Source organism: Manacus vitellinus, unplaced genomic scaffold (assembly GCF_001715985.3).
Source record: "Manacus vitellinus isolate BGI_N305 unplaced genomic scaffold, ASM171598v3 scaffold_39_pilon, whole genome shotgun sequence".
Lineage (NCBI taxonomy): Eukaryota > Metazoa > Chordata > Aves > Passeriformes > Pipridae > Manacus > Manacus vitellinus.
In genome coordinates, this window is record NW_021940534.1 from 1,736,436 (window position 1) to 1,760,129 (window position 23,694).

At 42.8% G+C, this 23,694-nt stretch overlaps 1 protein-coding gene across 1 annotated transcript in view; it reads right to left on the reverse strand.

Moving 5' to 3' along the window:
- Nucleotides 1–23,694, reverse strand: part of E2F3 (E2F transcription factor 3) — a 54,908-nt gene that overhangs the window by 18,884 nt on the left and 12,330 nt on the right. The window contains exon 2 of the mRNA XM_018077623.1: nt 14,642–14,663. Within this exon, the coding sequence (XP_017933112.1) occupies nt 14,642–14,663 (22 nt within the window). The remainder of the gene's footprint in view (nt 1–14,641; nt 14,664–23,694) is intronic.

Consider the following 23,694-nt stretch of genomic DNA (forward strand, 5'->3'; position numbering starts at 1 on the left):
AAGCACGGAGGATCACTCTTGAGGAGAAAAGACAAAGCAGAAAGAACTGTGTCTTGCAGAATATTCCACCTAAGGAGTCTTTCTGCTGTGCCTTTTGCAACCGAACGTGCCTGTCTTGTACTGGCCTTTTTAGCCACCAGCACGCTTGTAACAAAGGTGGGTAGAGCCCTTCCCAAATCTTTGTTCGCGAAGCCCAGCCATGATTAATTCAGCTACAGTCCAATTGCTTGTTTTTAATGTAGATGACTATTAAAAGAAAATCCCCTTTGTATGTCTTAATTGGGTTCATAATTTAATAAGATGTACCTCACAATTATCAAATTAAATGACATTCTGATCATCTGCAGCCTCTCCTTAATAGGCATTTGACACTGAGGTCTGAAGGCTGATGGTGTTACTCTGGTGAAGTTTCTTTCAAGGCCTAATTAAACGATCCTATTTTCCATTTTCATGATTCCCTCAGAAGCATCACAAGTGTCAAGGAAATCATGAACTGTAAGTGTTTAAAGATCAAACCATAAGACTTATATTTAGCTCCAAAAAGTTAAAATGAGGGTGGCCAAGATTCAGCGGTAAATTCTTGTTTAAAAGTAGGACCCAAGCCAGAGGAACTGAACGACGGCTTTCCCTTCTCAGGTTGAATATGCAGGAAGAAGCAACGCAAGTGCCATGAGTGCCTCCGAGTCATTGCTGCAGAACATCACACAAAGTCATTTTTAACACCCACAGAAAGGAATATATTAGCTTTCAGGCACGCTCAGCAGTTTGAGCACGGATAGCTTGCTCCTGTGTTAGTGGCACTGTGCATCAATGCCACCCCAACGAGGCAGTTCACACTTCTCTCATCTCAAATCCATCTGAACAGAAGTACATTTTCAACTTGAAGGAAACCAAGAAAGTACTAAGATGTAGCAATGACAAATGGTGGTTTCTCACTATACCTACAGCAGGTCATTTTTACTAAAGGAGGATTATAATCTTAGTGTACCAAATACCTTTGATTTTCATCCTGATATCTCATGTGACCCAACCTGCCAGAAGGTCAGAGTACCTCACAGTTACCACCACTAACATAATTCTGATGTTGAGGTAAGTGGACAACCCCGTTCGATGCTATTCCATTTTCTGCTCATAGAGCTACTCAAATGCCATGGGATCAGCCTATGCCCTATAAGACTTGTGTTCAGTATAGCAGCCACTGTCAAAACGTGCAGCTTATCTCATTCTCCTACTCTGCTGCAGTACTTTGCATTTTCCTTGCACTAAAAGAGGAAGGGCATTACAACGGTTATGCAAGAAATAAACCAAAGCATAAGCCATGCTTCTGGCCTCAAACCAAGAGAATTACACCTATGCTGCATAGGAAATGAATCATCTGAGATCTTTCTTATTGCAATTTTTTCCACCACATATGAAACAATTACTTCTTACTAGAAGCATTGGCTTTGCACTGTACTGAGGTCGAAAGCTCCAGTTACCACTTCATGTTGAAATATGAAAAGTTATTTTCAGGAAACTGCACCCAGTTTTTCATCTCAACTGCTAAATTGCCCAAGGTGAGGAGTGCATGTGTCTCTGTGTAGTCCTGAAACGGCTCCATCCCACAGCTACCCCCTCACCTCAACAGATGCCAGAGGCTGAGCTGCACCTGCCTGGTTAAGGTGGAAGCTCTGGAGACAAGAAGATGTAATGACAAACAGTAAAGACTTGCACGCAGAAGCACCCCATCTGTGGGGTGCAATCCTGACCACAGGTTTTTTGGGGTGTCTGAATGCAGCAGGACAGTTTCCCTCCCATTCCCTGGAAAGCATGGCCAGGGTCATGGTGGTAAGGCTAGACCTGCCACCAGCAGGCTCTAATGCCAGTCTGATCCTCAAAGCTCCCAGCCATTCACCCACCCCCGTTCCCAGAGACATCACTTCAGCCAGGTTGCTACCTCCAGAGCAAAGCTTGGGGGTTTTCACTTGTGGTTTGCATCAGTAATTTCTCACCACAGACATCCTTTGAAGGAGAAAAGACTGTCATAAAGCGGGCCTGATGCTGAACTTCCAAACTGACGGCAAGCAGGTGGCGGCTAAGGAACGCGACGGGACATGAACAGAAACAGAACAGGATGTGACAGCAGAGCAGCCATGTAAAAGACTTCTTAGTGTAATTTCCTTGTATTGGATTTATATGTCACAATTACACCAACACAGGTCCACTTTTTATGTTACCCATCAAGATCAAAGTAAGCCAAATAAGGAAGTGATAGTTTAAATTCACATGGTGAGTGACAGGGCGCCACATGTCCACGTGGCTGCAGAGCTGCTTGCAGTGCCTCAGTCCTTCAGACTTTCAGCCTCCTGACTAGCAAGGCTAAAATTGAACCGGACCAAGCGCAATAAATCTTTCATTTCATTTTAAGGTGGATCCCAAAGAAAAACCATTGCAAAGGAGTCAGTCTCAAAATATATCCTAGAGAACATTTTGACTTTAGTATTTAAGGACTGGTTTTTAAAGTACTCTTTTTAAAAAGCCATCAACTTCAAAATAAGATTGTGATTGGATTAGTTCCACTGAATGGCTTCCACTCTGTGTGTAGAAATTAGCACAGCTACTTAAAAAAGAAAAACTTTCAAACAGTCTGTTGTCTGCCAAATTGCCTGCTAAACAAACAAGCCCTGGGATTGGAGGAGGAAGGACACTGAGAGCTGGAGAATAGAATAGGATGAACTTCCTTGAAGGAAATTCCAGTAAATGCCATGGAGTATTACATAAACAGGTTAAAAATTATAGCAGCAGCATACTGGGCATATATACTGACATAGGAATCGGGAGAAGTGCTATTTCTACTTACATAATATACAGAATAAAGTCATAAACTTCTCTAGGAAAATGTAGTTAATAAGATTGGATCCATAAAAATTGAAAAGTGAGAAGGAGGAGCACTTACAAAGCCACACTAGTGCTATCCCAGTGTAGGTGCTCTGTAATGATGCAAGATTGGGCTTGCATCACAAAGTTTGCTCACTAAATTGCCAGCCTAAGCCACAGCATCTTGAGCTTTGTTTTCCTTGGATACAGGACATCTACAGGGAAGGATGATGTCTGTGGAATTATACCAATGAAATGCAAGTTTTCTTGTCTGCACAGGTCTGTGGTTCGAGATTTCCCAGCCTGGCACCCCAAACCTTCCTGTACTCCACACAAAATACCCATATGAAGTTATACCAGAGCAGTGCCAAGGGACTGCATCACGTGACTTACTGAGAGGTGATTCATAGGGAACTAAATAACTTGCACATCCTTTCAAAAATTAATGTCAAAAAGGATCTGTATGCAAACACTTCAGAAACTACAGCAGAGAGCTACAAACTAGAAGGTAGCAAGTTTTAAATACTCAGGTGCACATGAACATTAGTGTTAGGTATTCATGCCCCCAAAGAAGATGAATCCTTCCTTAAAAACATCGACACCAATCTTGACTCCATATTTTTAATTCACTGCCTGAGGTACGATGGTTCTTACATCTTTCTTCAATTAATGTAATTAGTTATGAGAAGTCAGATCTGAAGTAGTAAAACCTTTTATTTTGAAGTACTTTCTTAATCTAGTTTCACACAAGTATAAAAATATATAGCTAGATTCCCCAAAAGTAATAAATGGACTTTGAATCCATTTAGGGTGATAAAAATATTATCAAGTTTCCAAAGGTCATTGAGAAAGTTGACAAAATACATTCAGAAGACCCAGATGAAATGCAATGATCTGCATTTACAGAGTCAGATGATAAGAAATAACATACGGTGCTAAGCATTTACTGTCATGCAGTTCTGTACATTAGGTCAACAGTTAGAGTGTTAGTTCACTTTAAGGAAGTCTCAATATTGTTCAAAGAGATTAACCCTGATAAATTATTTCTGCACCTACAAGCAACTATAATGCTGACTTTGCACATGAGATTGATTTATCATTTGCAAGTTAATTAAGTATAGTTTTGAAAATGAAATTACCAGTATCACATAAAAAAGATCCTTAAGTAACCTTGAAGAAGTTAACACAATAACCTTCTCCTCATACCAAACCTCAAGAGTAGTGCCCAAGAAACAGGAAACACAATTTACATACCCAAAAGCAACTATTTCTAGAAGCAGTTGGAAAGGAGGCTCCAGATCAGCAGAAAGTCACAGAAATAGATAAAAGCATTATGAGAAGAGAGGGAGAGAATCACAGATAGCAGGGACCTGGAGATACCAGTTGTGGCTGACAGCCTCCTCCATCCAAGATCTGGAGCTGGTATAGCCATCAGAAGGTTTCTTCACAGCACATTTCTTTGACTACAAACTGATTTTCACCTAGTCTGGGTTGCTCAACTCTAGGAACTGATGATTTCCTCCCTCCACACATCAAGGTAGGCATGTACCCTTATTGCACAGGCCAGTTTGGCAACAGCTTATGTGGCTGAAATGGCACAAAGATAGCCAAGTTCTTAATGTTTTAAATGCTATGTAATGTCATAAAGAAAAACTAATCCACCGAGCTTTTGTTGTGATGCACATACTACCCCAGCAGTATTTTATCACTCCATCAGCCACACCAAGGAGCAGAACAACCTGGGAGTGCTGGAAAAATGACAATAAATTATTTAGTTCAAATAGGAAGTTTTACTTATTCTCATTGACAGAGAGGGAACAAAAACAAGACAAGAAGGCAGCAGTTCATCAGAAAAGTGAATGAGTATTGGCAGAAAAAAATAATTTTTTTTTTCACACTTGGGTAAATTCTGTCATGCAATGCACAGGGCAATCTAAAAAATTGATGTGATAGCCTAATTTACAAGATAACATCCAAAACAGATGTGTCATCACAGGGAATAAATTTTTAGGGGAAAAGAAATTGAAGTTGCTCTTCTTTCTCACATTATGTAGTGTATTTTTGAAAAGTTATACCTTTTCGCTCCGGTAAAGCAGAAAATCTCAGGTTATGGAGTCAAAATAAGGACTTGAATCTATATGAAAACTGACCCATACCAGACACAATCTGTCCATTCTACTTTGTCTTCTTCACTGCGTATTCCCTAAATACCTTGAGAGGACTCCTCCAGAAAAAACTGTAACTACCTTTAAGTCTCAAATTTTAAAATAAAGTGAATTCACAATTTCCCTCTGACCTGCCCTTTGAGCAAAGAAAAGAATCCAGCTTTCTAATATGACCTCCTACATATCCCAGACTAGTTGTTATGCCATTGTAGCCAAGGATAGGAATACAATTTCAGAATCCTCTTATGAAAGGTAGATGAACAAGCACTTGTCACGAAGGACCATAAACACAGTTGCTCTCACCAAAAAGCAGGTACATGGACTTGACCTCAAGGCTGTTCAGAGCTGAAATTACAGAGCATAACTGCAGATAAATTAGAGCAAAACATTCATAGCGTCAAAACTTGAAGGTATCAACTCATGATTATTTTTCCCTCACTTAAAAAAAAAATAATCTAATTTCCACTCTGAGTTTGCATTGTTTCAGTATTAAGTTCTCCATGTGCTCAAGTTCAGCAACTTAAGAAGTCCTTTAACACCAGAATCATCTCACTAAGTGGCTGAGGTGGGAAAGCATCCCTAGAGATCATCTAGTCTACCTGCTGCTGCTCAAAGAGGGGGCAACTAGAGCAGGATGTTCAGGGCTGTGTTCAGTTGGGGTTTTAAAATTGCCAATGAAGGAGACTCCACAACCTAAGAGACCTATTCCATCATTTGATCACCCTTGCTGTAAAATCTTGTACTTAAATGGAATTTCTTCATTTCACTTAGTGCCCATTACCCTCCATCCTTTTACTGTCCACCACTGAGAACAGCCTGGCTCCATCTTCTTCAACCCCTTCCCTCATGTTTTTATATACCTCCAGACTCAACAGTCGCAGATTCTCAGCCTCTCCTTGTACAAGAGATGCTCTGAGGCCTTCACCACCTTCACAGCCCTTTACTGATCCTGTTCCAGTATGCCCATGTCTCTCTCATAATAGGGAGCCCAGAACTGGACCCAGCATGTCAGATGTGTCTCACCAGGGCTGAGCAGTGGGAAAGAACCATCTCTCTCAACTTACTAGTAACACAATGCCCAATGCAGCCCAGAAGGCCATCGGTGACCTTTGCCATAATAGGGCATTGCTGGGCACAGGATCCCCATGGCTCTTTTTTCTGCAGAACTGCTTTCCAGCAGGTTTGCCTCAGTCCATTCTGGTGCCTGGAGTTATTCCTCTCCAGAGGCCAGAGTTTGCACTTCTTTTCCTGAACTTCATGAGCTTCCTGTCAGCCCCTTTCTCCAGTCTGTCAAGGTCCCTCTGGATGGCAGTGCAACCATCAGCTATATCACATGTCCCCCCCAAATTCTATATCTTGTATACCAATTTAGTCATCCCTTAATATTAATTTCTTAAGGAAAATATTGCTTAAGTAAGTTGCACTGAAGGGTATTTCCTTTAGACCTCAAATAATTTTTGCTGCCCTATTTAATATCATCTTCTACTTTCAACATTTTCCCCTTACAAGTACTAGCCCTGAATTGCATGTTATTTTACGTATCAGCTGCACCAAAACTGTTGACTGTGGCAAAAGTATCCCCCCTCTTGTTCCTTTTTTTGTACACGCCAGGATGCAAACCTCAGTGCCATCGCTTCTCAGCGTTGTGCTGGAAGCTGGTATGCTGTTGCTTGTCCACTACAGACTTCCCAGAAGTGCTGCTTTCCAGGATACAGGCCCTCTTTCATAAGGCATAGCCTGTATTCCCTGTTCTCTGGCATACAGCTTTGCCTTTTGCTGTGTTAAAGATGCAGTGTGTTTGAATGTGGTTACAGTGAAAGTTTTGAGAGCTCCATTATCATTTACTATTCTGCTGGCAATTACTATCAGTAATAGTTTTTTTGTTTACTTCTGTGACAATGATGAAAGCTCCACAGTATTGAGATTAGTGCAAATACTCACTGGAATCAATCAAAAGGACTCTCTTCCTGCTACTTTGCCAATTTTTAATCCAATGCCATGTTGACAGTTACTTTTTTTTTTATCAAAATGCTTTACAAAATTAAATATAGTTCCTATCAGCCTCAGTCACATGTCAGACAGCTGTATCTTTGCTAACTTTTAACTTCTGGTAGAAAGGCAGGAAAAGAAGAAAGGTGAAACTGAGAAGAGCTGTGCTGATAAACACTTTTGGAAACATCACAAGTACTCTTTGCAGTGCTGTATGCAGAACTCCATCCTCATAACTGCACACTACTTAAATCCTCCAAAAAGGGTTATTTCAAGACTCCTGGCCATCCCAAGTGTTTGGGAATTTTTATGGGTGTTGGCATGAGACTGGAAGAGCAGAGCATTAGAAGAGAGGCAAAAGAGATGACACTTAGATCAAAAGCAGAAGCTCACGTGTCTATTCAGGACCTTTAATTTCCAGTCACTGTAGCCTCAAGTTTAGAGAAAGTCCATTTGGCTTCTATCACTGCTGCCTTCCCCCTCTTTTCCTTTTTGCTACCTGTCTTGCTGTATAACTATGCAGTTATTAGAACTGTCCAATAGGCAATAGACAGCTAAATGGGATTTTCCAGAAGCCTGGAAAAGTCTTCCAGTGGAATCTAGCATTAAAATACCACCTATTAAAGGTTGCACTAAAAATTCCTTTCTTTAAATAACTTTGAAGAGAGAAGAAATCTATCTACTCAATTTCGGTCCATGGATTCTTCCACAAATGTACCTGAATCTGTTCAGAAGATAAATGACCACATGGTTTAATTGTGCCTTCTTCGCAGAAACCGTAACTTTCTCTTTTATAATCAGTACACCTTGATCCTTTTCATTTTCAAATGCAGTCCCATTTATCCCTCTCACACACTTTTCAGTCTCTCCTTTTCATACTTTTCCTCTTGTTTTAGTAAAAGCTGTAGGTAGGGCAAACTAAAATAGCAAGTTTCACAACTGGACATGAGACATCCTTAAATTTAGATCAAATAAGCCCTTCCAAAGTACACGGGAGCTTTCCATCCAGACAGATTTATAAAAGCTACATATAATTATGGAAAGGAATAAGATCAAAAATAGCCTGTGTATGATGGCCTTTCTCAACAGTATATGGATAGGAAGGAGGACAGTCTTATTCTCTTAGCAGACAGAGGAAAGGTAAAACAACTTAGGACAGCCATGGGAAGCCTCCACCAGTCTGTAAGCTTGTTAGATGGCTAAAAATCCTTAAGCATGATAGATTCTCAAAACAATTCTCATCTTCTACACTAATTTTTTCCCAACCCTAATTCCAAACTATAATCAAACTGTAAAGCTAAGATTACCCAAGAAAACTCGACTACGTTTCACTATCTGAGACTGGAGGTTCTTATCCAAGCTAAAGCAAAGATGGTCTTGGAAGAAACCTGCTTTGCCAGTCATTGGTTTGTCTTGGAAGTATCAAACTGAAGAGAATGCAAAAACCTGCTGTCTTGCCTTGACATCCATAATTTCTACCCTTTCAACAGGCGCCTGCTGTTGATAGCAGCAAGAGTCATCTTACTCCCAACTTTCCTCCCACGCTTTGCACTGGCAAGAAGCCCTCGTGCACTCTGTGTTAACTTGGAACAAGTTTTGCAGCATGGTCCTACACTTTCCACCACAAACTGGAAATTTTGTGTCCACTTCAGGTAAATACATTTTATTGAATTAAATACAAGAAAGTAAATATGGCAAGAGTTACAGTGCTCCTTGTGTAAAACATTGACTTCCAAAATAAATAGGAATGCTACACAGCTTTTGCATATTACTATCCTGAAAGTGTTTCAATGCACAATGGTGCTAAAGAAAGTATTAGGAGAAAGATGGAAATTCTGGCAGCTACTGAGGGGAGAGCTGAGGCTTCTGGCAGTGGGCAGTGTGTGTAAGGATTAAGAGATAAATTATGTTTGAAATTAGGAAACAGATTAAAGCGATGACTCCTATTTTGCAGCCCCATTAGTTACAGGCTGTCCCCAGAGTTAGTTACACACTAGTTGAGTTTGTATGTGGAGGTTTCCTTACAACCACGATACACCTCCTTTTAAGTCAAAGCTGAAATTCAGTGGTGTATTTTGGTCACAAAGGCAGAATTCTGCAGCAGCAGCGTGGAATAAGCAGGGCCCTGGGTGCTCCTAATGCCATGTAGGCTGGCTTTACCTCACTACTGGAGGGGCAGAAAAGTGCCTTTGCTAGGAGTGCAGTCATGAAGCTCAACCTTCCTTGACAAACTTCGCATATGACCAGCATTCATTACCACTCATCTTTCCAGAAGCTTAGGAGCCTTCCCACCTTCATAAACTCTGCAAGATAAGACCCTCAGCTGTGATTGCTGCGGCTGTTGGTTGTAAAAGCCATTGCAATTGCTATCTCCAGGGATTCTGTGACCTTTCCTGCAAGACCACAACTCCTTTACTTTCATCTGTTAACAATCAGCCACATTAAAGCCCCGGTCAGAGCGACCGTACCTGCCGAAGCAGCACAGTCAGCCTTTCCTCAGGAGGTATTCCCTGATAGCAATGACTGTGGAGAGGGCCTACAGTACTGCAAGTTCACTACACGCATAACTTCCAGGCACAAATTACATTTATATCTTCACCTACTTCAATGCCAGCCGTCAGACTGTAATTAAATTACACGTAGCCTGGGAGCCTCCGTCAGGGACTGGAAGCGGAGCGTACGAGGCACGGTGCAAACGGCACTGAGAGAACGCAGATTCTCAGTTTACGCAAATATGGGTTTCCTCTGTGAAATGAGAACGTTTTCAGCCATGTTTACTCCTCCACATACTCTGTAACCCACTAAACTGCCACCAAGCCTTCCAAAGCTGAAAGTGGGAGATAGGTAGAGCGTGTGAGTTTCCTTCAGCCCTTGGGCACTGCCGGCAAGCCGCTGGCAGCTGCACGTCCTCGGTAACCTAAGCAGTGAGTAACAGCACAAAAGCTGCCTATTTCTTTACAGAGCCATCTGTTAGGTTTTCGTTACGCACAACTCCACTGGCTTCTAGGAGATGCTGAGGTCACACACGCAGCGAGGTTCTTGGTCTGCTGCCACATGAAGTGAGGCGTCCTATGTGTGGGGAGAGGGCATGGAAGGGGGCAGCCTCTGCCAGCCACCTCCACCCCAGTCATGGGGCCAGCTGGGCCACAGAGATCCCTGGGCTGTAAACTAATCACTTACCCAGTGTTAACTTTCAGCTGGAGCAGGTCCCCAGTCTGGCGAGCACAGGGAGGTACAAGGGCAGGCACTAAAGCAGGGAGGGAGGGCAGCATGACCCTATTTGTGACAGCATCAACTTGGATCACTGTAAGCTGACTGTGAAACCACACGCTCAAAGCGTCTCCCAGGATGGTTCCAGGAAATCCCCTCTGTCATGGAAAGTGCTTCTAGTAGAACAGACCTGGTCCCCAATTCATACTTTCCTTCCTACCCCATCAGGCAATTAAGGCTATTCTGGCTATGAGAAGATTATATTTCATTTCCAAGAACATGCAGATAGGAAACAGGAGGATATTTTAGTGTCTAAGACAAACAGCCATTCACATGCTGCTGAAATGCATGAATCCATCATGTTGGTCTAGGGCATGATAGTGAGGAGCAATGGGAAGACCTCTGTTCCTCACCTCCTGTAGAAACCCATCATGACTGAATTGCTTTGCAGGTCAATCCCTGCATGAAGCTAGTGATCATCTAAAAGATTATGACATGGTATTTAATCATCTTCTCTGTGTTATGGTCTTCAGAAATACCAACCAGTTTACCGAGCAACACAAGTGCTTAACAATAGCATGTGACTACTGAATTTAACATGCTGAAAGCAAGTTTTGTTATATCTACCCTAAAAGAGTATCTTCAAAGTGTATCAAGGAAGGAACCGGAATCATCAGTCAGTAATATTATCACACTTTTCTCACAGTTGAAGCTGCGTTCATCATAGGCTCTGCAGGAAACAAAGAGAACAAAGCTAATCAAATACCACCACCTTTCTTTCCCTCCATTATTGCTTCTCCTAAGATTGACCACATTTGTGGTTAAATGCAGGGAGTCAAACTTCCTATAAGCAGTGTTGTTACAGTTCCAGATTTCCACTGTGGTTCAGCTGTATCATAGCTTTGGAAAGACAAACTGGCACGTGTTCAAATTGCCACTTTCACTCCGTAAGGTGAAAAAATTCCCTATTGCAACTCTAAAAGCTTCTTTACCTGAAACACCTCACTAGCCTGCTTTCTTAAAGATCTTAATACTGAACCTGAAAAAAAACCCTAACAACCCACTTTGTTGAAATTGGTATTCTGGATAAAACTGCTTAGTGAAGGTACTGAAGCAATTGCACCATACAAGGGGAGATACAACAGCTAGTTAAACTGGAGAAGCAGAAGCCCAGCTGCTCAGGATTCCCGGCTCACACATCATACCACTGTTCCCAAGAAGGCCTTCTGCTCAACCCTCACAAGGCCCAAGGCTGCATATGACATGTCTTTTTGTCCAGGCAATCCAAAACCTTCATCAGTTCTTTTGCAATGTGAAGCTCACATTACCAAGACTGATAGTCCAATCTCAGCTGTCGCCAAGATATTACGTGAAGCTGCCTGATGGCAGGATCCTGGTGGCAGGATTAGCAGCTTGTTCCCTCAGCAAGCAAATCTGAAGATGACAATCTCCACAAACTCACAGGTACTCCAAACATTTGCTGGTAAATGTAGCTCCTCACAACAATAGAAGCTCCTAAGTTTGTCTTCTAAAAAGGATAAGCTCATTGCAAAATGGACGGTTGGCATATTGCGTTTTGGGCCATTTTTCTGAAGAGAAAAATCGGGTCAGGATACCACAACCAAAGCAGAATTTCAGCTCTACCTCTAAAAGCAATAGGAAACTGAAAGCTGAAGTTTCTCTACCCTATGCAGTTACAGACAAGAACAAGAAAGCAACTAGTCATGGCCCTGATCAATATTACTATAAAAAAACTCTGGTCTTAACATGTGTAAAGTGCAGACACACAGGAGTGGTGAGACATGCATGAAGATCTCCCCCATGTAAGTGGGCTGCTGCATCAGCACTGACCTGTACACCCACCTCCGTTCAGACTAATGCATCTACTAAGTCACACTCCTTTTTTTCCCCTCAGAGAAGAGTGCACCATGTACCCTCCCATTAAGACACTCTTAATTCAAGCTTATGGCTGGGAAGATCACTGCACCCACTCCATGCTGGGGCTCATGCCCACACAGTCATAGAGGGGCACTCAAACACAAGGCAGAGCAACAAAGAAGACAAAAAGCATCACCTATGGCATTCAGGGAGAGGCGAAATACTTGTAAGAAGGTCTTCAGCATTACTTTGCCACAAAAGGAACAGTACATTTTCATACAATTTGAGCAACATTAACCAAAGGGTTTGAATTTAGACAAAGTATCTGACATGAGCTGTTCAGGAAGAAAGCAAACCTTCCAGGGCCATTACAGGAAGGTGAGCTACCTATCTTCTAGGCGTGCTACCCTTGCACAACCAGCGGGAAAGCTGGTGTGGCTCTGGTGGGCAAGTATGTTTGCTGGGATCTTTGTGCCACCCCACCATCATTGCACTATTACGAAAGTTCTGGAAGTTTAACAGCGTTCCAGAGCTGTTGCCTTTTCCATTTTAACAAGGCATTGCCATCGAACAAGTCAGTAAGGTAAGTTCAAGTATCTGATATTTTTAGCTAGATATACTATAGCACCTCACAGATGCCTAGAGTTTTCTCCCTGCAAGGTGTGAAGGAGATTCCTTCCTTCTTCACCGCTGGTTGAGTAGAGTTTGAGGACTGCTTTGCACATGCTGAGGCAACTTGAGCTCTTCAAACACCTGGGAAAGGCACACCTCTCCACTTCAAATGAAGTACTTAGAACAGATATAATCACTGTCTGGTACAAATGCTGCTGCTCCCCCATCTTGGAGGAAGTAGGGAAATGTTTTCAGAATGGCATTGAGGCCATCTAAAGAGTTAAAGGGTAGTGAAAAACTCCCCAAGAGCTACAGAAACATGAAGGGGAAAGAAAAAGGCTGAAATTCTGACCCTTTTTTTACTGAAACGTAAAGATTCAGTAATTCTTGATTCACTTCAAGACAGAAAGACCTCAGCCTTAAAGAAAGGAGTTCATCTTAGTCTCTGCAATGCAGATGAGAACAATCATATTTTTGCTTGCTCTGACTTATTGCTGAATTGATTATTCTCCAGGACTAGGAAAGGGGGAGAAAGGAGTAAGATCATAATTGCCCTTATAAAATTCTTTAAGGTAAAAGGAGTGAATGCATCTTACTTTCCTAGCAACCCTCTTCCCTAATTCTGAAGCAAATAAATCACACTAAGGATAGTATCCTGAGCATATGGCTATGAATAAGGGAGATTTGCCTGATTTTCTTTTTTCTCTTTTCTTCTTTTTTTAAATTAAATATCAGTGTCTGGAACCCCCCCGCACATTTCCTTTCACAGCAAAAGGGGTTTCTGTCCCCCTAAAAACAAACAAATACCACAAAAAAATGCATTATAACTACTAATTTACCTCTGCCCACAGAAGGCTGTACCTAAGCTTAAGATCTAGCCAACAGCATGCAACCTGTTCACTACTGCTGCATTTACTTCCCACATATTCAGCAAAGCATGATGCTACCAAGACAAGAATAGGGAAGGACTTCAGCATGCCAAGGCCAGCAGCAACATGAAGAGCATCTTTAGAAAACAGGTCACAAGCAGACAACATTGGAGGTCTCAAAATGATCTTGCGCCTTTCTTTACTGTCTTTCTCATAAATACCTACAAAGCACACGGCTCCAAGTACAGAAACTCATGGGATGTGTTTTATTTTGCCCTTTTCCACGCACAAGACATTCCATGCTGCATGGTCTGGACTTTGAACGCTCCCATCTTTCTGCAGAGCAGCTGAAGCAGAACCACTGGGAAGGATGCTGCTAATGCCTAGATCTGGAAGAACCTTCCCACAGTGGCCCTGTAGCACATGAGAAAGACACCCTGAAGTTCTTCACTCCTCTGCCTGCAGTCCAAGAAGGCAGCTGGTGGCACTGCATGGAAGATGATTACAGAGAAGTTTGCCAGCAGGAACAAGAGGGTAACGAGAATGCCAAAAGGCAATGGTCATTACTTTTTTTTTTTAAGCAAAAATAAAACCAAGCAACGAAAATGTGACTAGCAACAGAAAACTGGAGAGGAAATTCAAGTGATTTTATAGAAAGCATGAATCAGTCATACGAAAGCCACCTGAATTTTTCTCTATCAAATGCAATTTCTCATGTTCTTTTATGTCATCTTCTCAGTGTCAGTTTTCGAGAGAACAATTCTCAGCTCAGCATGACAGAACAGTAATACCGACAGGCATGCAGAACATTAGCATGTTATAAATAAACTGCTAATTTGAGGTGGGAAAAATCATCAAGGCAGCTCTTATGATTAAGAACCAGAGAGAAAATGAGCAACTTGCTTATGCTTTCAGGACACTGTGTTTTACAAAAAAAGAGAGCTTCTTCTAACTCCTAATTCCTGAGGGAAAAAGAGAATAAACCCAGTGAAATACCCACTGTTGAGACAAAGAAGCCAGTGAAAATGCTATTATAATTTTTAAAGCCCTCCCTGCACCCACCTCAAGTAGTAAGTTGTCTTTTCTACTGGCTCAAGAGCTTTGTGCTTAAGAGTACTACAGCGAGGTTGTGAAGTTTCAGCTTCCTCTCACCCTACTCACAGTTTTACATAACTCCCAAGATACACTTTTTGGCTACAGATACTGCGCAGCTGAAAAAAAAAAAAAAGATAAAGAACCCACCCAAAAAAAGTGCAAGGTGCAGAAGCATTATACAGCAATTTAGATCTGGGTTACTTGGAGCCGCTCAATAAAACTCTTACCATGAAAAGTAAAACTTTATTCTGCTGAGCCGACGGCCAGGATTATTCGTGCTTGCGATAGCCCTGATCACCACCCTCCGTCTGCCCTGCGTGGGGTTCCCTTCCCACCCCGTCCCCAGCCTGCAGGGACAGATAACTCCCTGCCACAGCACGGCTGCCACCTCGGGTATTATTTCTGTACCACTCCAGCACTGTCACTCTGTACCAGCGCGCCACTTACTAAGCATTATTACAAAAATTTCTGCGAATATCTATGTTTTCCACGAGCAGGGATAATGGCCTCATTGCAATAGCCTTGATAAAAGCTCCAACAAGACAGCTTTCAGATATCGCCACACAAAAGCCTTCTGTGAGAGCTGTAACCAACATCAATTCCCGCTATGCGAAGACATTAGACAAAGTGTGAACTAGCTTACTGTATGGGGACAAAAAACTGACTGTCAATGTGTGGGACCAACGCTGTCTAAAAACACAACGCTGGCAAGGCAAAATAGCACCAGAATATATACATGGCAATTGCCATTTAATTCCAGAATTAGCAGCACAAGAAAACAAGTTCTGAAGGCACTATTAGGTTACTAGCATTACTCAAGGCATTTTAATTCCACATAATTCAATTTCTAGCGTTCCTGGTTGGAAAAACAACTTTAAAACCAGCAGATGTTAAAATCACCCAAGCAGAAGGTGAAGGAAAACCCAGTTTCCATTGCAGAAGCACTCAGAGAACACAGCAAACCCTTCGGATCTGCTCCTTAGAGCATGTATTTTCCAGCAGAGTCATAGAATAGTTTGGGTTGAAAGAGAGGTTTAAAGGTCATCTAGTCCAATCCCTCTGAGTGAGCAGGGACATCTTCAACTAGATCAGGTTGCTCAGACCCCCAACCCAGCCTTGAGTGTTTCCAGGAATGGACATCTACCACCTCTTCGAGCAACCCATTCCAGTGTTTCACCACCCTTGCTGTAAAAAACTTCCTATATCTAGTCTAAATCTACATTCTTTTAGTTTAAAACCATTACTCCATAAGAATCATAGAATACTCTGAGTTGGAACAAACCCACAGGATCATCAAGAACAATTCCCGGCTCTGCGTAGGACCATCTCCAAGAGTCACACCCTGTGCCTGAGAGACGTGTCCAAACACTTCTTGAACTCTGTCAGGCTTGGTGCTGTGACCACTTCCATGGGGAGCCCGTTCCAGCATCCAACCACCCTCTGGGTGAAGACCCTTTTCCTAATATCCCATCTAAGCCATGGTAGACAACCAGATACACAGAGACTGCCATTCCACCTATGGTACAAGATGAAACCCTTTCTGTGCACCTTTTTTTACTTTTCATATACTTATCTGCTTACACTGTGGTAGCATCCAAAAAGTCAGAAGCCTATTGTCAACATAAATGGACTGCACCAAAATAATTGCTGAGCCAAGAGGTTACATTTTTACTTCCAGACCTGATATTTACCAGATGACACCTCATAAATGGGACTCTAGGAATGAGGGATGCAAGCAAGTCTACATGCCAGTTTGTTTCTGAACAACATTTGAAAGGCAAATTTGAAAGCTTTTATAGACAGCATAGTACACTCACCCTATGGAGAAGTGTTTCACTCTAAAATTACATCTGCACTTTAAAATGTGTAAAAAACATTAAATCCTACAGTGCAGATTCAGTGGCTTACAAGAAAATATGTCTGTTACTGCACTCCAATTTTAGTAAGATTTTAACTAACGGATAGAACCAAAATTAAGACAAAGTTATATTCAGAGCAAACTAGTAGAGTGCACCAATAAGCCTGACGTGCTATATAAGAATTGGACTCTTCCACTGCATGGTGTGCACCATTGAGTCCTAGACCAGAAACTTTTAATGTCACCTTAATTAACAAGGAAGGAAGTTTGCCAATGAGTTTCTTCCTCCACCTCCCCTTTCTAGCATTAAGTTATGCAACATGCAACAACCTTTGAACCAACAGCTGTACAACAAGCAAAAAAACCAAAACCAGAATAGCATGGTAAAGAGGAAAAATTCTTTCAAGAAGTTCATTAATGAAAATTACTTTTAGAATCTATGTATACATAACCAACACATGCATACCATAACTTGGGGCAGGAATGCTGGAGCTGAAGCAGCCAAGGTTGTAATCTTGTTATCCAGTCTCCCAATACAATTTATTTATACCAAAAATAGTTGCTTACATGTTTTTTACAGGTTTTTATTAGATCTTTGCAAAACAACTGGTGTCCTGCAACGTCTATGTGATGAGATTGTAAAATTCTGTTGTAAAGACATAGAAATGAAAGGCAAAATAATAGCAACTCTGCTTTTAACAGTGACTTGTTCACATAAAGCTCAAGATACCAAGGACCCAACATCTGCAGTACTGCAACTGTGCATCACAGGAAACACCCACTATCTTGCTAAAAATCAGGTCCTAGACCCTTGAAGAAAGGGTCTGATATGTCATCAGCCTTAGGCAGTGGACGCTTCTGGGCGTAAATGCAGCCACATCCAAGCTGGATGAAATCCTGACAGTAGCTGCAGGTGATCAAATTAAATCCCCTACTTAAACAAAGCAGTGAAACAGGGGACTGGTTTTACTTCTAGAGGCAAGAATAAAGAAAAGCCATACTTGCGCACACAATTTAGCACACTCACAGAAAAGATGAGAGCTGATTCTGAAAAGGTGATCCTCAGTGCTCCACTTCCGACTCCTAACTTAGCCTAGGCAAAAGACCTTCAGCACAAAAAGCCTGAGAGCTGCAGGGCATGCACACGCAGCGGTGGCAGAGCTAGCACATTAGTTTTCACACTGTAACGGGTCAGGTCAACAACTGTTCCCATTCATAAGTAGGACAGGAGACTCACGACACATACCATTAACCTTAGGTAAGTTCAGTTTGCAAACAAACAACACATTTGCTTTGCATTCATATATGTATAAAAGGCAGTCTAAAATGCATTAAGTAGTACACTCCTACTACACAACAGAGGCCATTTTCAATATGCTCTGGTTTAATCAACACGTAGTCAAGTTCCTGCCTTCTCTCTTTACAAGGCTTGCAGATGGAAATATTTACTACACTTCACATTGAGCCCACAAGGCATTAAGAACTCCACGAATGCCACTAGATCCTGCAAATAGCAGCAGCATCCAAACAGACATCACAGTACTTCAGGAGACACCCATGCCAGGCATAGCACTTCCAAGGGTGGTTTTGGACCAACTTACTTGAGGAAAACAGAAGTGAAATAGTTCCTTTTTAAAGATGTGATAAATTGGGCAATTTTGCCAAGCCTGTCTTCAAACAGAACTGAAATTGAAAGAGAGTGCAAATACCTCACCAGCAGCACCTCCAGCACTGCAGCAGCCCCATCCCAGAGACTCAGGCAGCCTCCCTCCCACTGCACACCACTGGCCCCAGGGAAAATTATGGGGATTTCTTCTCCCCAGAACTACAAACACAATCCTGCTCTTGAAAAATAATGCAGGAAGTGATTAACTCTGCCAGCCAAAACAAAGCCTGAAGTCCAACTTAGTCATTTGTAAGGATGAGAGTTACCACCATACATACACACTCAGTGCTGCCAGCTGTAAATGAGATTATTTGTAGAGTCTATAAAAGCTGGAGATTTAGTTCTTCTAAGAGCTTTCCATCTGCTGAAGCTCCACACTGGGCAGGGCTGCATCTGTGTTATCACCACTGGTGCAAAAAAACCCCCCCAAGCTGAAGCCACAGCCTCAGACCCATCCTTAGCAGGAAGCTCCTCCACAAGCCAGGACTAAAGCCTGAGCATGCCCCTCCACACCAGCACCAGCCCTGCCACAACAGCCGTGGCCATCAGCCCAACACACACCTTTGGAAGTGAAACCTGGAAGATGCCATACTTGAAGCTACCAAGACAAGCTCACATATTTGTTTGGCATCTCCCAGTCTTCCCCTTGGAGCCCCCGACAGAAGGGATGGGCTGAATGCCCCTCCTGCAACCACATCAGACCCACTGGCCTGCACAGGACAGGGGGTCCAAAGAGGAATGATGCTACTTTGCTTTCCTTTTTGCACCCTACACTTCACAGTGAGTCATTCCTACAGAAGTCATGACCACTTATACCCTCTGTTCTAGACCGCCCATTCCTCTGCCCAGGGCCAGGTTAAGATCTTGTGAAACAAGCTGGGTATGAAAAGGCCTCTGGCTCCTGTTAGGCCTGCAAAGTGGGTCTACCATGCGTTCAAAACATCCTTCAAAGCTGCCAGTCCCCACAAGTTTCACAAGTAAAAGCTCCCAACTAACAGATATGCTTGTTTTCACACTCATGTGGCTCCTTTATAAAGGACACCTTTATTTCAACATTAATGACTTTCATTTCAGGAGAAATGAAATGGTCTATCTCTCTTCAGCTTGGAGAAGACATCTGAGGACAGAAGATAATTTATCATAAACTGTGCAGAGAAACATATCAGAAAATCATTTTTCCCTACCCTAATATCTGGGATCACCCAGGAACACTAGAGACAGCAAGTTCAAAATGAAAAAAAAAAAAGGCAGAAACAAAGAGAATTGGTTTTTTCCTTTCATACAAGACAGCTAAATCATAGACAGAACCTATTGTTATGTAAGGTCATAACTAGAGCTATATTCAAACAGGGATTAGACAAAAATCACAGTCCACTGGTAGCTATAAAACACATTGTAGCCTTCTACCAAGGAAGTGCTCCCCTGAAGCAAGGGCTGTCCTGTGCAAATCCCTTCTTGTGTTCTTTCCTCAAATGTTTGCCACAGTCATACTCAGAGAAGTAGTGGGAGAACCCTTCATCTTGCAAAACAAAGCTGCTCCTAAGTTTAAAGATTATTTTCCTTTTAAATGCTTGCACATACAGATGAGCGCTGTGTAAAAATTAACAGAGCAGCATCAACATACCTGGGATAAAATGAGGGGAAATAAAATGCCTTTAATTGCTCAACCAGGTGAAGCAGCCTCTACAGAAGAATTAACTGGCCATAAAGTGACCCCATCCAGCTTTTTGGTAAGCAGGCTGATGGCACAAGGAAAAGAGATTCATAGCGAGAACAGGTAAGACCAACACCAGAAAATGGAGGCTTGGTGAGCCAACTTAGCACCTCAACACTAGTGCATTGGAAATCTCCTGTCTCCTTCCCTCATCTCACTCACTTTATCCTGGGCCCAAGATGCATGCCAGACCTAATGCTCAGATTCAGCTATTTTATCTCGTTAAAGCAGCAGAAAACCAACCTGTCACCACAGCCAGATGCTCTCCAAGCACACTAGTAGGGGAAGAACATGGCCTGGCCATGGGCAGAGCAAAGGCAATGAAACAGAGGGGACAGTGAGAGAGAAGCAAACCTACTTCCAGCAACAGTAAAGCCTTTGAGTGCCTCAGCTGTTCAGGGAACCCTGCCAAAAGCCCTTATCATCACAGGGCTACCATACTCAGTAGTTCTGGTGCAGATGGAGCCACACCAGCACAGCTAGACTCTGTGCAAGGGTAGCAAAGCCACCATCAGTAAGCCACAGGCTGTTCCTCTAGGGTTTTACTAGGATGCTCACTTTCCACAAGATGTTTGTCAGCATGGTTAGGGCAATCAGGATTGAATTCTCCTCAGACAGCTGTGCCAAAGGACCACATGGTACCTCCTTGGGCTCAGAAGCAGCCTGTTGCTGGAGGAGATGGATTTAAACAAAAGAAATTCCCTTAAATGGTATTCAAAAACCAAACGTCCCAGACTCATGCTAGCATTCATTTCTAGTAACACAAACTATCAGGCAAAGAAATATGAAAATGGGTCAGAATACGAAAACACCTGTGTCTTCACATACAAACATTTTTATTCCTGCAAAATAAAGAAAAGCTCCTAGAGTTAACTGCCCACTTCCTTATGCAACTTACATGTTCTTCTCCAATACCTTAATTCCTTGCTCATTATTAATGTCCTATTTGGTTTGCTCCTTTACATAACACCTAGCAGAAAAATTGTGGGTTATCCCATTTTTCTCCCTTTCCAGCTGTGACTTGCTGAGAAGAAGGGAGGAAGGAAGAGGTGCTTTCTAAACCAGCAGAAAAATGAGAGAGGTACTAAGTATTCAGTTTGGAAATGTAAATCCTCCTGCCCCCTTCTGAAGTATGCCGAACCAGCCTCTCCACAGCTCATGTCATCTAAAGGCCACAGGAGTTCTCTAAAGATATTGTTGTTAAGAGGATTTAGCCCCTTTTAAAAAGGACTTAACATGTGGGTGGTGTCTCCATTTAAGCATTTTCTCATGGCTAAGAAAATGGCCCTCTTCTTAAAGGCTTATCTTTATAACCCAAAGACAGTAAGAAATTCTCCACTATTTGAATTAGAAACATTTTGAACAGCTTGCCTTTATAGCAGCCCCATTTTTGAGTACTGGGATTTGCAAATGGTAGTGACTTTCTCACACCAAGTGCAAAGGCAACACCAGCGAGACCGCTTTAAGGGTACCTCGTCAAACACTAATTTCTCCTGAGTTTTCATGGGGATCCAAGTTGATCCACAAACTCACTGACTCCAAAACGGCACCATGTCACTACTCCTGTGCCATATTCGTGGCCACCACTTTCTCTTGATGGTCCCTGGCGCTTCCCAGACCTGCCATTAGCTGGTTCAACCTGCTTGCCCAGCAGAAAACCTTTATTTATTTAGGTCAGGGTTAATTTTCCATTGTGGGAATCCCAAGAGCCCAGAAGGGAAGAGGCACCAGCCTGTAGCAGGGTGCAGGAGAGCAGGGGAGGATGCTTGGGCTTTCCCCAGGAGCACAGGCCGATGGTTTGTTCTGCAAGGGTTAATTCTTACCGCTTGTGTTTAAGCCATGGCAGGAGTTCAGATTCACCCGGTAACACTTTCTATTAACTCCACAGGAATCATGCAAAAGCTCCTCAGGTTGAAAGGGTGGGCAGACCCGGTCACAGCCTCCTGGAGCCCGGGCTCACCAGGGTACAAGAGCCCAGTTAGTGACCCTCAGCTGCAGGATCCACCACAACAGGCGGCAGCAGAGCAAAGAACAGGTTTTGGATAGTCACATGCTTTGGAGACAGAGGAGCGTGCAAGTTCTCATCTGTGCAGGGCTGTAGATTCCTGTTGTTATGGACTAGGCCACTTTTCAAGGCTTTTCCAGCAGAGTTACACATACACAATCACAGATAAAACAACAAACAAATTCCCAGGGTGGAAGCAGCTCACTTTGGCCAAAGAACCTTTTTCATTTGCTCATATAGTCAACCACCTCTCTGAACAACCTAAACTATACTGCTGTACTGACACTTTTCCAGTCATACCATAGTTTATATTTAGAAGCAATGGGTGGGTTGCCAGGGCAGTTACATCTGCAAGGCTAGGAGTATTTTCATAACCCTAATCATTGCAGGTGTGCTGGTCAAAATTTAGACTTATTCCTACCATCTTTTGCATAGCAGGGCCTTGTTTTCAGCTGGGGGTGTCTCGGACCCATCCACTACTTGCAACTCAACTAATCATGAGCCAAATTTATATGGGTGCTACTCACCTGAGATCATTGCCTCAACTACCCACTGTTTTCTTGCTCCTCTCACAAGTCCTTAATAACAGTTTCTCAAAAATGCTCTGCTAGTAACTAAGGGGGAAATACCCTCTTCTCCCAGTCCCAGAAAATGCTCTACAAGTTTTGAAGAAAACTAGCTGGAAACCAGAGAACTGTGAAAGGGCTGGATCATCTCCCTGCCAAGCAGTTCATGGAGCAGAAAGACAGGGCGGAACACTAGGGTGCTTCAGCCTGACTTCCCAAAAGATGGGTCTGCAGCAAACCAGCACAGCCCCAAGAGGGGCACTCACGAGAACAGGGCTGTCAGGGCAGAGCAGGATGCAGAGCCCCTTTCCTGGTGAGTGCCATGGATGTCTTATCGCCCTGGGAGGGTGCCAGCCAGAGGCTGTAGATACCGCTGGCCTGACCACTCTCTTCCTTCTCCATCCCACATCTCTCCCCAAAGTTCGTACAGGAGCTGAGGGCATACGACAAACTCACAACTTGCATGAGGACTTTTTTGCAGGCAGAGCCCTAAATCTCCTTCCTGCTTCCAAATCTTTAAGGTGGAAAGAAGCCTTCCTAGGTTTTTATGGCCAGGAGTTCCTCCCTTCAGGGGTGAACAGTATCTATATTAAAAAATTAATAATAAATAAAACTACTAAAACCACACATGAAGGTCTTGTTGCACCCATTAATGAGAAATTTTAGGAGTTCCTGTGACATCAACATCCCTCCCACAAAGCCAAAAAAGCCTGTACAATTATTCTCCCAGAATCATCGTGTAACATATGCTCCTCTTTGAATTCGCTTACCATCACCTTCTAGGAATCAACCTTCGCACAGGACAGCCAAATATTTACAAAGTAGCCTGAAGCAGCCTGCTTGACAGTGAATGCTATTAGGATATTCTGAAGACCAAGAGCACACAAAAAAAATATCAATTATCTTTTACCGCAAAGATGCTTATTTTAAAAATAAAAATATAATAATAAAAAAAGCTTTGGATGAGATTTGATGAGCCTTGAAACTTCCATGACTAGCTCAGCAACCAACACCTGCAAAAACCCATGCAAGAAGCAGCTCCTGTCCTCCTCACCGGTTTCCCAGCTGTTCTCAAAGCTCTTCCAGAAGTATTTCAGAATTACAGCACCATCCCATACCTGGACCATCATCGACTGGATGCAGGGGATAGAAAGGGTGTGGGGGGGGAAGGCGTGTTAAAACCCCTTTTGCCCGGGCAGGGGCGCACCGGG